At 36.6% G+C, this 15,646-nt stretch overlaps 2 protein-coding genes and 1 long non-coding RNA gene across 3 annotated transcripts; 2 read left to right on the top strand and 1 right to left on the bottom strand.

The window, feature by feature from the left end:
- Nucleotides 1-2,539: 2,539 nt before the first annotated feature.
- On the top strand, nucleotides 2,540-5,439 carry LOC112284225 (ras-related protein RABH1e). Its single transcript, XM_024523848.3, has 9 exons — nucleotides 2,540-2,907; nucleotides 3,038-3,266; nucleotides 3,381-3,436; nucleotides 3,653-3,723; nucleotides 3,898-3,986; nucleotides 4,182-4,293; nucleotides 4,478-4,568; nucleotides 4,793-4,934; nucleotides 5,092-5,439. Exons 2-8 carry the CDS (start codon nucleotides 3,194-3,196, stop codon nucleotides 4,928-4,930), a joined length of 630 nt encoding a protein of 209 aa, XP_024379616.1. The 5' UTR covers nucleotides 2,540-2,907; nucleotides 3,038-3,193; the 3' UTR covers nucleotides 4,931-4,934; nucleotides 5,092-5,439.
- A 483-nt stretch (nucleotides 5,440-5,922) lies between these two features.
- LOC141045644 (uncharacterized) lies at nucleotides 5,923-6,391 on the top strand. Its single transcript, XR_012217941.1, has 2 exons — nucleotides 5,923-6,060; nucleotides 6,213-6,391. It is a non-coding gene; the product is annotated as an uncharacterized LOC141045644 (long non-coding RNA).
- Nucleotides 6,196-8,627, bottom strand: LOC112284224 (GDSL esterase/lipase At5g03610). Its single transcript, XM_024523847.3, has 6 exons — nucleotides 8,246-8,627; nucleotides 8,068-8,118; nucleotides 7,790-7,888; nucleotides 7,415-7,683; nucleotides 6,957-7,263; nucleotides 6,196-6,848 (listed from the first exon to the last, which is right to left on the bottom strand). Exons 1-6 carry the CDS (start codon nucleotides 8,343-8,345, stop codon nucleotides 6,643-6,645), a joined length of 1,032 nt encoding a protein of 343 aa, XP_024379615.1. The 5' UTR covers nucleotides 8,346-8,627; the 3' UTR covers nucleotides 6,196-6,642.
- Between the last annotated feature and the right edge of the window lie 7,019 nt (nucleotides 8,628-15,646).

A 15,646-nucleotide genomic window follows, 5' to 3' on the forward strand; every position in this document is an offset into this window, starting at 1 on the left:
CTAATATGTGTCCCAAATATGAGACCCAATAAAGTCTCCGACTGTACTTCAATGTTTGAGCCGTACCTCACTGCTCAAGTCTCCCGACTAATTTTCAGCTAACAAGTCTCTCGATTCAGAATTAGCGATCAACAATTCACATCGTTAGCCCTTAATGAAATAAAAGTCATTCCAAACTGCGTCAACCTCACAAAATTTCACCCACTATGGACTGAATAAACAAAGCCAGCAACATATGCACGGAATGAGCGCACAGTTCATCGCTTAGTGCTGAACCAAACGCAAAGAAGCAGAGGGGGCTGGCGTGCGTCCTTTGGAGCAATCTCGGTCGTCCCTGCTAGGCAATTGAACGCACAAGATCTGACTGTACGCAGAGCTGCGGAGAGCGAGAACGGTGACGGAAGGACCACACCCTACGGATTCCAGGAAATATTGAATCGGGCCACAAAAACAAGAACAAATAGGGTCGAAAACAACACTGTGCGAAGCAGGTTTAACGTATAATGTAACGGACGACTGCGATGCTCCCATGCAGCATCCCATGCAAATGATCAAACCCAAATCTGGAATACTATTCGCACGACTGGATCTGTTTCCAGCTTTTTCTTGCGGGACTTGATTTAATCACTTTTCACACGACCACCTCAATTAAGAACGTTGCGCAGAGATTACACTATTTATGGCGCCCATTGCCTGACACGGTTACTAACCCCCTCGAATCTCTCAGAGATGAAACCTGAATGTAACCGTAGAATAAACGCCTTCTGGATCAAACAAGCCCTATACCCGCGGAGCACCCTAAGCCCATGAACGTTGTCAGCCTCAAGCGATGGTCTTATTTCCTTGCTTGATGCTGAAAATGAAAAGCATTATTGAAGATGCAACATTTACATTTTGTTAAATTTGTGATTTATCCTAGTTTTCCTTATTTAATCTTTATTATAATTTTGGTGAGTAAAAAGTAATGTTAAAAGTATGTTTCAATCATATCATAATGTAACTAATTTTTAATTTTAGGAATCATATTATTAAATGTGTATACATATATATATATATATATATATATATATATATTTAATAGGATAGAATTAGAGCCCTTATATTTGGGACTAATATATTAGAGTAATGGGACCCTAAATTTTTATAGAAAAGATGGAATTTAATTTACATAGAGGTTTTTTTTTAGATTAGCATCTTAAAAAAAACTAAAATAAAAGAACGTCGTGTGTTTCTTGTAAAGTAAACAACAAAAAATGTATTTAAAGTCCATAGGGTATATCTATTGGTATTAATCTTAGATATTAAATACTTTATATCTTTCTTATTTATTAAGACATTTATTGAAGTTAGGCAATGGGTGACAATTTTGAATCAACTCATAAACAAATAGATGCATAAAAAAATGAGTGCATTCATTTATTAAAGTTGGAGATATTTGTAATAAATGAAATAGATGTTAAAAATGGCCATGCTTTATTTTTCCATTATAAAATAAAATAAAATAAAAACCATTTTGTGACATTTTATTTTCATATGTTTTGTCAGCTTTGAATTAAAATTTCTATGAATTATTTTTAGTATTCTTTCAACAATTTTATGTTCATTTTTATTAGAACAAATAACAAGTGGAAAATAAAGGCATAATAATATGGATTGAAGAGATTATAATTGGAAAGTTTTTGATGATCAACACATATGAACTACTACAAAATGACATAAAAAAAATGCAATTAAAGAGTAAATAAAAAAAGAGTAAGATTTATTTATAGGAAAATATCAAAATGACCTAGGATTTTACTAAATTTACCCATCCGTCATCACAAAGGACATAGAATGTCGGCCTCATTTGCACCATCATTATTGTGAATTGCATTTGGATTGATACAATAGTGAATGTGGTTGGTTTTTATTGGTTGCAGATCCAATAGTATAGAGAAATAAATCAAGAGGTTGTTTCTTTTTTCATGATGGTTAGGATAGGTGGATCAATTTAGTAAAACCCAAGGTCATTTTATTATTTATATATATATATATATATATATATATAAATATATATACATAAAATAATATTAAATTTCACTTTGAATTCAAAAAAAAATTAGATGATGTTAAGACCAAAAACAAACTAAAAGAGAGAGGTAAAAAAAAGAAAAAGAAAAAGAAAAACCTTCACCTAAAATTTAAAATTCCATGCTATGGACAAAGACATATAATTTCCCATGATTCTAGGAAAGTTTTTTTTTTTTTTTTTTTCGTTTTTTTCATTATTATTATTATTATTTCCAATTTGAATTTTATAGAAATAACTGGAGACATTCAAAACGTGCAACCAAGGCGGGGTAGGGAATATGGACGTAGACTTTTGGGTTTGAATTTTGTCGTGTTTCCGAGGGAGCAGCGAATTGCAGAGCGCTATGACCATGAAGTGAAGCTGCGATGGTGGAGGGTCCCGCAGCGGCTATGGCGATCCCCGAGAATGACAAAGCGAGTTGCAGGGTTTGCGTGGAGGCAGCGAGATGGCCGGTGGTCGGTAGTCTGCTTGGAATTGCACGAGCACTCTGCTCTTGTGGCTCTGTCACCCATGTCGTCGTGCCGTGCTGTTACTGTATTGCGCGCGAGAGTGATTGCAGACCGCGCTCCGCAATAGCTGAATTAGCTAGCTGCATGCGGGCTCTAAGGCGCGGCTTCTAGGATAGAAGGCTAACAATTCGTGATCAGAAATTGGCCTTGTATCAAGTTTCTGTCCGTGGCCATCCTTGTTTCCGGAATCTCTTGCTCGGTGCTGTTGGACTTCGAAGTTGAAGCTTGTGTCCCTCGACCACTGGCCTGCTTCTAGACATTTGCGTGCGTTGTTCCGACTTTCGGGAGGTTGAACCTGCGGTTGTTTACATTCGTCTTAATGCGTAGGTATCTAGTTGAATAGTTTGTCTCGGCACCGTAATTTTGATTTTGGGAGGCTGGTGTTGAGATTTGGAATTGATATCCAAGGTAGGTTACGAACCCTAAGCTAGTGTTGCTTTTTTTTTTGAGGTTTTAGGTGCTGTTGGTGACGATCCTGGCGTCTGAATGTGGCGAACGAATGCGAGGAATAGATTTTTGTAAGATTTCGATGTGACATCGTCACGAGATTCCGAAGTGGAGGACTTGGTGTGTGAAGTTGTAGAAGAGACCTGACGGAACGGAACTGGATGAGATGGGGTCACAGATTGCGACAGTATCGCCACTAGCTAAATACAAGCTGGTGTTCCTGGGTGACCAATCAGTGGGTAAGTTCAATTTTCCTTTCTCCACCACGATTGTCTCAAAATATAAGTAGCATTACCTCGCAACACCTTACACCTATATTGAGCAACTGACTTAACGAGGACTGGTGCTTTCAGGCAAAACAAGTATTATCACGCGATTCATGTATGATAAATTTGACAACACTTACCAGGTTGGCTTCTCTTTTTGATTTTCTTCCCCAGGATACGTCACACTGTACGTGTAATTATCCGACGTTCTTTTAACATTTTGGAGATACTATGCATTCTGAGCTGCAGATTCTTAAAGTTTTTAAACTGGCTCTTCGAGTCCTGGATCGGTACTTGCAACTTCTTGGACACTTCTTGCACTTGACGTTGATAAAACATTTGACTGAAAAATTTGGCAGGCAACCATCGGTATCGATTTTCTCTCCAAGACAATGTATCTTGAAGACCGCACCGTTAGATTACAACTCTGGTAAAGGGCATTGGGACGTGCACGTTAATATGCAATTGAGAGCATTTTTGTCGTTTTGTTCTTTGCTGAGCAGTTTAAGTTGCTGTTTGTTGTGTTTCTTACGCGCCCCTCATTTATCGGTTCCGAAAACACATCAATTGCTTATTGTAGCGTTTGTGGCTGTTATGACCTCAGGGACACAGCTGGACAAGAGCGGTTCAGGAGTTTGATTCCTAGCTACATTCGGGACTCGTCCGTGGCAGTGGTTGTGTATGATGTTTCGAGTGAGTATTTGTTGAATCTTTTCAATGAAAGAGCATTAACACCTGCACAAAAAGTTGTCAAGGTTTGCATCTGTAAAAATTTTTCCATCATTGGAAGAAAAGGAAAAGGAAGATGGTTCGCATGTGCATGGTCCTGCATTCCAAGAGTTGAACACAGCAGAGGACACTCGTACTGACGTATTACCTTTTGAACCGATCGACAGTCGTTTCTGAACACAGTTCGATGGGTTGAAGAAGTTCGAACAGAGCGTGGAAGTGATGTTATTATAATGCTTGTTGGCAATAAGACTGATCTCGTTGATAAACGGTAAGGAGAATATATTAGGAACTGAAATTACTGTATGTTGTAGGTAGATTATCATTAACCCTGAAACATTAAACATCTGGACAGATGCTGTTTCAGCCTCGTTCGTTATTTTTCGTTTCCTACAAGTTGATGTACTTAACCGGAAGGCTTATTGTGCTGAAAATTGTGTCGCTGTTTTTTTCAGTCAAGTATCTGTTGAAGAAGGGGACGCCAAGGCTAACGAATTTGGAGTCATGTTTATTGAAACAAGTTCAAATGCGGGTTTCAATATAAAGGTTAGCATCTTCCTGGTTTATTTTTTTCCGGTTTTTCAATTGTCTTACTATATCTTTTGAGATCATTTACAAATTTCTAGTTAGTGGAGTTGGATGTCTCATGAAAGCTAATTAGTTGTACTCGCTAGTTTGTCTCTCTCGATACTTGAAAAAGAGATTAAAGCTGATTAATTTAATACCATCGAATATCTCATGTTTATTTCTTTGCCTAATACCACGTGCAGGCACTGTTCCGAAAAATCGCTGCTGCATTGCCTGGAATGGAGGCTTTGTCTTCTCACAAGGATGATCTCGTTGATGTCAGTCTTAAGCCAACATCGAATCCGCAGACCGAGGGCAAAGCAGGAGGTTGTGCATGTTGACGAGGTCGAAAGAATGAACAGTCTCTTCTCTTCATGACCTGCACTAAGTCTTGGATGATCCTCTTTTCTAGTGGTAATGTTGTCCTTTTCTGAAACTCCATCACGGTACTGGAAGGTTTTTCAGGAGGTAGTGAGCTGATATCCAATGATCATTACTGCAGGCGCGAGATCAAAGCAGCGACACATAGGTTGGCTGAATGATTGCGTCGGGTTGCGGTTCTTTTAGGCTATCAGCGCCGCCACTGTTCATGGTTAGGGTAATCACAAGGGTTTGATCTAGTTTCAAGTGCCTCTTCACAGACGAGTGCAGATATCTGGAATTCGGACAAACACCTGAGTATGTTGGCAGTAGAATTTATTAGTTCTAGAGCTACAAGCTCACAGAACATTAAGCCGCACCTGCTTCTGCTTCCGATTCTTAGTATTCAATATCATCCGGGCAGGCTACTTCTAGCTGGATTTCCACAAGCAGCAAAAATGATCACATTCATCAAGCCTAAATTACCATATGATATGTGCTGTTACTAATATAGTGTTGCGACTCCACTCCGTATCTTGGTTTCACTCGTGAGTTTTGATAAACGGTTTGGGTGAACTTTCCACGGGTTGAATCGTGGGTTAAAATCCCGACATTTGCTAAATCTTTTTCGAAGCGCATGTACCGCCTCTCTTGGTTGCCAATCCCTGCTTGTGATATAATTGGAAGAGTATGCTTTTTAGAACTGTTCAGTATCTGGGCGAACGGTAATAGTGATGACTTGTGTGTATCTTATAGGTTGGAATTCTGAGCCTTGCCTGGCTGACGAGAGGATGTTTACAGCAATCTCACGAGTTATTCTTGGGGGAAGAAGAGATGTCCGATTGCCGAGACAGTCTGGCAGTTGGCTTACGAGATTGTGTTGGTATTAAAGTTTCTAGTGTCTGGATTGATCCATCGTTTGTTTGCAGGATGATATGTGGTGCATGACACTAATTTGGGCACTTCTGGTCATGTTCAAGCTTGAGGGCTGCACAACCTGACTAAGGGTATACATAGTAAGCGCTCTTAAAGGACGACGAAGTTGCACGAAATGTGATGACTCCGACCTTGTTCGAAAGAGATTCGAACTTTTTCATGCGGATGTTGCGAGGCAGGTTATGTTTTGATGATTACGTTTGGAAATGTTAGGTGATGATGCGTGTATCGCTGATAAATCCAACAGTTTCTGCGGCAGTTTGAAGGATAATTATTGGAGAATGTTCCGCGGGGTTAAGTACTGACAAGATTTGAAATCTGTTGCAGACATTGCAATTCCTGCATCATCATTTGTTTATCCACAAGTATAGTACATCGAGGGAACTGAACTGCACGTACAGCTTCCGGTCGACTTCGCAAGTGCACAACGATGCCGGAAGTACCTCTTTGGTCCTGGCTAGTTCGAAGACCTATGGTGAACATTCAAATGAATCTACACTCCTTTTTATGAGAACGTGTACGGTCTAATAACACGGATTTTCAACGTGTACAGATACTAATTTACACTCCTACTTATGAGAACGGTGTACCCACGGATTGAAGGTCGCGGTTACATGTGTCAATTGCACAGACTCGCTCTGCAACGGTGGAACAATGGGACCGTGCTTCGAAGTCCTTATTAAAAAGTCTTCGATAGTGTTCAAATCAATTCCCCGAACTACCTTTAAACCGCTGCAGCAGAGGACGGTTTGAGATGTTAAAGATTGTTGTTCAGCTTCCATAATGCCAGAGTGGGACCCACGGTGTAACTTTGTGAATATGTGTAAAGGTCCGTTACCGCCTTCCATGCAGCCTGGGTTGGATGTATGCTGTCAAAGATGACATGATTCGAAGGGTCATTGCAAACCTCATCCCCGCTGCCGCAGTTGCCTTTGCAACACCGACTATACGGTTGGGTAAATCCTGCACCACGCTCAATATTTGTAAGTGAACTCAACAAATGACAGCATCTAATATGTAGTTATTATTCATGAAATTCAGACAATAGTTCATTGAAGGTGCAGCGCGTACCCATTGCAGGCCCGTTTTCGAAGAGGGTGCGAAGAGCTTTGTAAAGGTTTAACATGACAATGTTTGCCCTGCCGCCGTTGAGCGCATCCACTTTCGCTTGCAACTTCTGGTTGTGTAAGTTTGTTTCAGTGTCAAGCAAGTCGCTGGTCACACACTCAGTCTCGCCATTCACGTAGAGAGTTGCAAATGGCATACAGGCCATGGGCGCCAAATCTTCCACCATGATGTGAGTTATGCCGAGCCTCTGAATTCGTTGCAAGGCGGCTCCCATTTTGTCAACCACCGTATCAGCATATGCGCTAACCCCCTGTGAGTCGTGATCACAAAACCTTCTAGGTTACAAAACGAGGATAATTTCAAATACTTTGTTCACTGATTTTCCTGTCATTGTTTGAGGATGTATTTCAGAACAGAAGCGTGAGAGTTTTTTTGCATGATATTTAGAGAGTCACTCTTACCCCGACCCCATTCCCATTTTGATTGTAGTAGGTGTAGTCGTTCACCCCGATCGAGATTAGCGCTACCGATTGTGACAAATGAGATTCTGTCCAGGTCTTTTTCTTCACAAGCGCTTCGAATGCGTCCACTTGCTTCTCCAAGGATCGGTATCCATAGGCATCCGTGACACCAGCTCCTCCCACACCAAAATTTGCACCGCCGTTGTTCGGATTGCCGTTATCGTCTAACCATTCCCATGGTGTCGGTGAGGGTACCCCAAATTTGTCCGCTGCAATATTGGAAGTTTATTTCAGTGTATTATTAATCGTATCAAGCAATCTGATTTGCCTAAACAACTGTGCAACTGATTGAGAATGATGGAATTCCCAGCATACCAATGTAATCGACTTCGTTACGTCCATCTGATGAGCGGTGTGCTGTTCCATCTCCAGGCCAAGTCATGCCATACGGGTAATTCATATTCTCCCCAGTGTCTGCCAAAATTTGCATAAAACCTATCATTGATGCTCTCGACGATTACGTAACGTTTGGAATGTAGAACACGTCGTTCACAGTTTTTGATCACATGAGTTTTTTTCCAAATACTGATATTGGTTGCAGTTATTGTTTCAAGTTGCATTCACCAAAAATTGAAATTTTCAGATTTTGTTACCTGTGTAACTATCTCCGAACACGAAGAGACCTTGTGCACCATCAGTGTACCCTGCATGGAAAGTTGTACATAAGTAATGAAGTTATTTCTGCTAACAGATAGAAGACACCTCTGAAGCTAGAGGCACTAGGATAATTCATAATCTGAGGTGTAATGAGTTTGTTGAGTAAACACTTACTGCAGTTTGTGGTCAGTAGCAGAAGCATGTTCGAGAAAACACATGATAATACAGCTGCAGATCCAGTCCCAATAGTTCGACGTCCAACTGGGTGCGCCATTCTGAATTCTTGCTCGATTGGAACTGCTGTGCTATCCGCGTCCTGATTCAGCGTTGAGATGAATCAGCACAATAGAGCACGATTAAACTACTGGGAGTCCTTTGAAGCTCCGCCGAACTAAGTCCGAGCCGCTCATGACCCGTGATTGGAACTTCTCAAATTGGTGACGATGGAAGAGTCTTTCATCTCGAATTGTTTCAAGTACTGAAGCGCAAAGGATTTATATGCATTGGTGTGTGTGCAGTGAGCTGCGCAAAAAGGTCAGATTGTTCTCTGGAAACAGGTTACTGAAGTGGAGTTGGTGTATTCTAGGGCATTAATATAGATCATTCCATTCAGGTCTTCTTTTGGGAGAATACACCGAGACGTTGCCTTATTGTCGCAAATAGAGGTGGGGTTCAGAAAGTTGGTGCGAAGTGGGGCCGTCGGTGACCTCCAACACACTCAATCGTACCAGACCACATGTCTCTCGATAAAGACTTGTAGTAGTTCAGTTGTATACAAATAGCACCCAACTTGTAGAACCCAGCTGGTGATAATAACTATTTCTTTTCCGTATACAATGGTCTTTCAGAAGGAGAATATTTCGATGACATTTCTAGAAATAGTTAGAGGTTGTATTCTGTTGCGAGCAATATTTGGATGAATTATTTTTGCAGAACACTACACACTGACGACCTAATTTGAACTCGATCGGATCTCGAGAGAAAGATACGGACGAGATTCCTCGATGATTTAAGGCCCACAGCAGATTTCCCAGCCCTGTCATGAAATGAAGATAGAATGAGATGCATGTACACATCACCAAATTAACTCATGTCTCTCATCAATCTCTTGTGCTCTTTTACTAGGCCTTATGCAACTTAACTCACCATTTTGCTTCAAGTTGTTTGATTTATGTTTTGGTGCAAACCTTCAAAGTTACTGTTGCCATGAAGAAATCTAATTAGTGGATAATGCCCGATATTATGTGTACCAAAAGCTATGACTTATCCAGCTCTTAACTAAGACACTGGAAGTGCCCTCCTCTTGGCTTTTAGCACATTTTGTTTGCAACAAATGATGTCCATCCTACTCTTATAATCCATCTGGTATTCGTAACATGATATCAAAGTTGGATGAAAGGTATTGCACATGAATATTATTGGATAGACTTTGGATGAAAATGGATGTTTTTCGTAGATGAAAACTTGGATGATCTACTTGCTATTGGAATTCTATTGCCATTGGGAATGTTGCCAAAGTCAAGGAGCAACTCGAGCTACTGGAGCCTTGTTGGAGCCTTATTAGAGCATCCTTGGAGCTGCTAGAGCAAGAGTTTAATTCTATTGATGTTCATTTTTATTTAATTAAATTCTATTTGTTGCTAGTAGTAACAACAAGCTTTTTTTGCTCCAATAAAGTTTGGTACTACTTCTACTTTCTAAATATTGCATTCTGTAGAACATTTGTTAATTCTTCATCTATAATTATTTGTTGCTATTGCATTAATTGTATTTGGCAATGGCATCTACAATGGATCATTGTATTAATTGATTAGATGAAAAAAACTATGGTACACGGATATTTGTAATGAAATAATTGATGCACATTTATAAGCTTTATATGTATGTAAATAAGACATTAAAATGTCCTATAGGTATTGATGAAAAATTAAAATAGGAATCAAGTAAAGCAGAAGCATAAGCATTGATTGCACTTAATGTTAAGCCTTTGCAATTAACTCATGCACACAAATGTAATATTGCAAAGGAAATATGGGATGTATTGGCTATAATCCATAAATCCTCAAGAGTTATTATTGAGATATTTTTAAAGAATAAATTGTATAATCTTTGATAAATGGATGAAAAATCTATAGAGATTTTTCTTAGAGAGATTTTTGATCTTAGGAATCAATATATTCAAGTCGGTGGTAAAACAAGCAAATAGAACATGACATTACTTATACTTATCACATTACTAGAATGTATAGATCCACTTATTTAATAAATTGCATTAGCAAAAAGAGAAGAGATTACTAAAGAAGTAGTTCAATTTATTTTCCTTGAGGAGGAGATGCAAAGGAAAGAAAAGACTAGTTCTCTATTTTTTGCTTTAGTAGTGTATGCAAGAGGAAAGCAAGTTTTATAAAAAACACCATCTATAGCAAAAACAAAAGCCTAAGATTAATAAGTCTAGAAGTACTTGTAGGACTTATAGATAGAAAAGGCATTGGCAAGGTGATGCAAAATGTTATAAAACAAATAACAATGGTGTAGTAAATACTAGAGTTGCTATTATTCTTTTAACTTGAAAAGCATCATCTAATTAATAACAATGATTGTATTATTATTTCAATTATGGCATAATAGATGTATTGATAATACATCAAATGTGCAGGTCCAAGGAGACAAGAATAAGCTTCTCAATTTTGATGAAAATATGACTATCTAATTTTAAAGCTATAATGGTGGCATTAGTAAATCATAAGGTTTAAATGAGATGCATCTAACAATTTCAGACCCTATAAGAAAATTTATTCTTGTGGTTATGAAGGATGTCTACTAGGTTCTTGAAACATATGATATTTTATTATTAATTGTAACTTTATTATTAAGAAAAATTACAAATTTAACTTGGATGTTAATAGAGTTGATTGGGTTCTACCTTCAAGTGACTTATTCATATGAGACATGTTGTTGTGTTGTAGTTTGGCTACTATGTGAAATAATGTATATAAATATTTCATGTATAATTTACTCAACAATGTGGTAAGAGCTACATTATTAGATTTTAATTAGTCACAAAATATGGTTAGATTATTACTTTGAAGTGGTTAATTTAAAAGGGGTATTATTGAGGTTGATTTTATATTGATAATAATTTTTATATATTTAGAGCTATCTTTATTAGACATTGAGGACTCTTAAAATCTTGTTTTATTTCTTTTATTTGGTATTTAAGGCATATATTATATAAATCTTATAAAGAAAAGAATTGAAGAAGGATTTTGGTAGAAAAAAAAGTAGTTAGAGCATCTATATGGATGAATAGAGATATATGATAAAAATCTCCATTACTATTGGCCAAAAGGTATGCCCAATGGACTTCAAGGAGGCTACTAGAGGCCTTATTAGGAATTAGGGTTATTCTTTCGAGATCACTCGAACCTATGAGGCTAAAATCAAAGAATTTAGATTTTTGGCTATGGTTTTGGAGCAAATTTTGTGTGATTTGGAGTTTTTATGAAAGAGATATAGGTGCTCAAAAGTTAAGGTATTGGTTTTGTATCTATTATCACTCTTTTGGATATAACACATGCATACAAAATGCAATGAAGGTTTGGTAATTAGGATTGAAGAGAGCATTTTTTTTGCTACACTTTTCATATACTATTTGATGAATTCTAAGTTAGAATGAAGGAGTTATAGGAAGTTGAAGTCATTGCTTGCAATCTAAAGGCAGTAAATGATCCGATTTACTAGTGGTTGTGTTTCGAGCCATATTTTGAGCAATTTGATAAGATTTTGGCTAAACATTTCTAAAAATGTGTGTTATTATGTTAATAAACTTTATTAATAAATTTTGTAGCATTTGGACTTTGGGTTTTGAGATATGGAGAAAATAGCTATCAAGTGCTTGTAAATTAGGGTGTAAAGTACTTACTAGGATTTCTAAGATGTCAGATGATCTGTAGTAGATTTATGTCTTATTTTTGTGTGATAAAGCTTAAGAATAAATTCTACATTATCTAGAAATTTGAAAAAAATTGAATAGTTGAATCAAAAAATATGAATTTTTAAAGTTTAGGTAGGAAAAATCCTTTGGAGGAGAAAAAAGTTTTGAAGGGATTTTGCTATAATTTGGACATCTTATGCAAAGTAAAGGGATTTTTAGAAGCAAAGGCTTTATATATGTGTTAAAGATGGAGATATAGAGCTATAGAAAAATTATGATATAAAGATGGATTATTGTAAGAAGATTATAGATTTTCTTTAAACTTATGAGAAATCAAACTTACTGGCAAATAGTTAGTTATGATTTGGTATAGCCAAGGATATTAGGAAATTTTTAAATGCTTTAGAAAGCCTTATGTATAAAACTTCTTAAATACAAAAGGATTTTATCAATAAAATATTTTTTGATACTATTGTGTTTTTTTGGCCTTTATAACAAGAATGCAATATTTATTAGAACTTGTTCAATAAGTTAAAACTAAACTCTCTACAACTAGATACCTCATATGTTTTTAGGTAGAAAATCACACCACACAATAATGCTAATTGATAAAGCTTACTTTATGCCTTACAAAAATTGAAGAAGTTTCTACAATTTCTAATTCATCTACTTTAGATCATACACTTATCAAATGGTATCAAGCATTAATACATGCTTCGATACATATAATATTAGAGGAAAAACATATGAATTATATTAAAGGATTAAAGATCAAGGAAAAGAAGGATAAAATACCTATATATGAATCATGTATTATTAGCAATGCTCATATACAAGCTTTTTCATACAAGCATAAGCATGCCAATGGTATTTTAGATGTAATAGTATTTGACCTTGGTTATGTAGGTAGCATTGATTTAAAAAATATTATAAGTGGTAGTAGGATACATTACACACCTTGGAAAAAAGACAATTTTTATTCAAGGAGATTATGACTTGCCAATTGAAATAATAGATATAATTCATATTGATGAATACGTAGAACCAAAGACTACTGAGCTAGCCATGAATTCATCTTTTTGCAAAGAGTAGAATCATACTATAAAAGAAAAACTTCATTCTTTGAAAGATCATAATATATGGAAATTTTTATTTTTACCTAATGATAGGAAGGTTCTAGATTCAAAATAGTTTTTTAAGAAAAAAAACTTCCTAACAATGGCTCCATTGAATGTTTTAAAGTATGATTGGTTGCAAAGAACTTTACTTAAGCAAAAGATCTTGATTACTAAAAAAAATTTGTACTAGTTGCTTGCCTTATAATAATTTATATAGTTGTTGCAATTTTCACTATTCTTAATTAGAACATGTTGCTATTTGATATTGTTTCAGCTTATTTAAATGACAAATTTAAAGAAAGAGATATTTGTATAAAGATTCTAGAAGGTTTGGAAGTTCTATCAGAATACAAAGGCAAGATGTTGCAATTGCTAAAGAGTTTATATAGTTTGAAGCCATCTAGACATAGATGGATTAAGAGTTTAAATAAATCTTTATTAAATCTTAGTTGGAAGTATTCAAAATCAGACACTTGTTTATACATAATGTACATTGAAAGATTAGTTCTTATACTAATAATCTATATCAATGATGTATTTTTTGGTGGCAAGAACTTTGAGATCCTTGTAAAATGCAAGGATGAATTGCAAAAGTGCTATAAGATGAAAGATCTTAGTAAACCAAATGATTTTTTTTGCTTTGATTTTTTTCAAAATAAAAAATATATTATTAATAGTTTGAACCAAATTAAATACGTTTATTGAAAGTTGGAAGAATTTACAATGAAAGATGCAAAGGTAGTTGCTATACTAATAATATAAACTCATATCACCAAGCATGAGAATAATGATCTTTTAGATACAAAAAATATAAAGCTTTATTAAGAAGCTTTAGGTTTATTATTACACCTTATAAATGGTACAAGGTATGAAATTACATTTATTTGTTAATATTTTGTTCAATACATGGTACATCTATATGTTTTATATTGGCAAAGAATCAAACAAACTAAAATACCATTGCTATTGCCAAGAATCCAGTACACCATAGTTGAATAAAGCATTGAAATATAGAACATCATTTTATTAGACAATGTGTGGAAAAAGAACAAATTGATTTCTAGTATTATTCCATAGAGTAGCTGGTGGCATACATCTTTACAAAACCTCTTTGTAGGAATATGTTTCTAGTTTTTAGGGATATGTTAGGTCTTTTTTTAGTAGAAAATTAAGTCCCACTTCTTGAGGAGGAGTGTTGAATGTCCCATATTATATGTACCAAAAGTTGTGACTTATCTAGTTCTTAAATAAGACACAAGAAGTGCCTTTCCCATGGCTTTCTGCACATTTTATTTGCAACAAATGATGTCCATCTTCCTTCATAGTCCATCCGGTTATTGTAACAAAAGATCCTAAGAGTTGGCATCATATTTATATGAAACTCTGAGTAGAGAGAATACAGAAAAATGCAAAATCAACATGTAGACTCCTGCCTTGGGGATATGGTATTCTATTCTTAAATCAACTAGTTTCCAAGCCTTGGGTAACCATTGATGATGCAAATCCGTTGCCTCTGCCATAATCATTTCATGGAATATCTTCTTTGACTTGTGATTCAATCTTAGCAACACAAAGATCATGAACGTGCGGTTATTTGTGTGCTATTAAGAGAGCAGGATTCAGTGGCAGATGGCAAAGACCATTGAAAACTCTAGAAATCCTTTACATGTTAGTAATGTACCAGGGGAATGGATTTGCAAGTTTTCCATCAAAATTTCACACTATCAATTATAACATTTACAAGTCAAATGAACATCAACGAATCTGCAAGATGAAGGGTGAAGGACGTGCGATCAATGGCTGGATAAATACAGCTTGCTCTTGACGTCCCCAAAGGTTTTAAGGAAACACATCCACACAAGAGGATGTAATGATTTGCAGCGGTAGACATCCGAGTACCAAATCATTGGGAAATAGACCTGAATCGCCAATATTTGAGCAGAACTGACGAAAGAATTTTCTCTGTACTGAGAAGCGGACCCATCTTGCCATCACCTTTGAATGTGCACAAACCTATCTTACTGACTAACTGATGGCACGATGGACCACTGACAGCATAAAAGCGGGTCTGCATATGGGAAAAGTCCAGACGAAACTCCAAATGGGAAGTGATGACTAGCAGCGTTAAGTTAGTAGTCACAAAACTTACCTGGGTCGGGAAGCTGGGTTGGAACACATTCACCAGTTTGCGGGACCACAAGAGAGTTATCTTCGCTTGTTCCCCACGGTACTCCTGCTCTCTCTTCACGATAGCTTTTGCCAATTATGTATTGGTCAAAGCCTAATTGACACCAATTGTATATTTGTCTTGTTCCTGAGTTCTTGACCCACGCAATGAAAAGGAAACCAGGACGGGTTGTGCAAGCCTTACTCTTGGCAGGTACCGTTGACTCCGAGCGTGTTTTTCTCACCACTTTCTTTGACCATGGAAGACGCCTGGGGAAGTCCATCCAACAAAGTTGAATGCAATTGTCTTGTCATGCATTCAAGAAGCTTAACGAAGAAATCATCTTATTATAATTT

This window comes from Physcomitrium patens, chromosome 7 (genome assembly GCF_059467195.1).
Source record: "Physcomitrium patens ecotype Gransden chromosome 7, ASM5946719v1, whole genome shotgun sequence".
NCBI lineage: Eukaryota > Viridiplantae > Streptophyta > Bryopsida > Funariales > Funariaceae > Physcomitrium > Physcomitrium patens.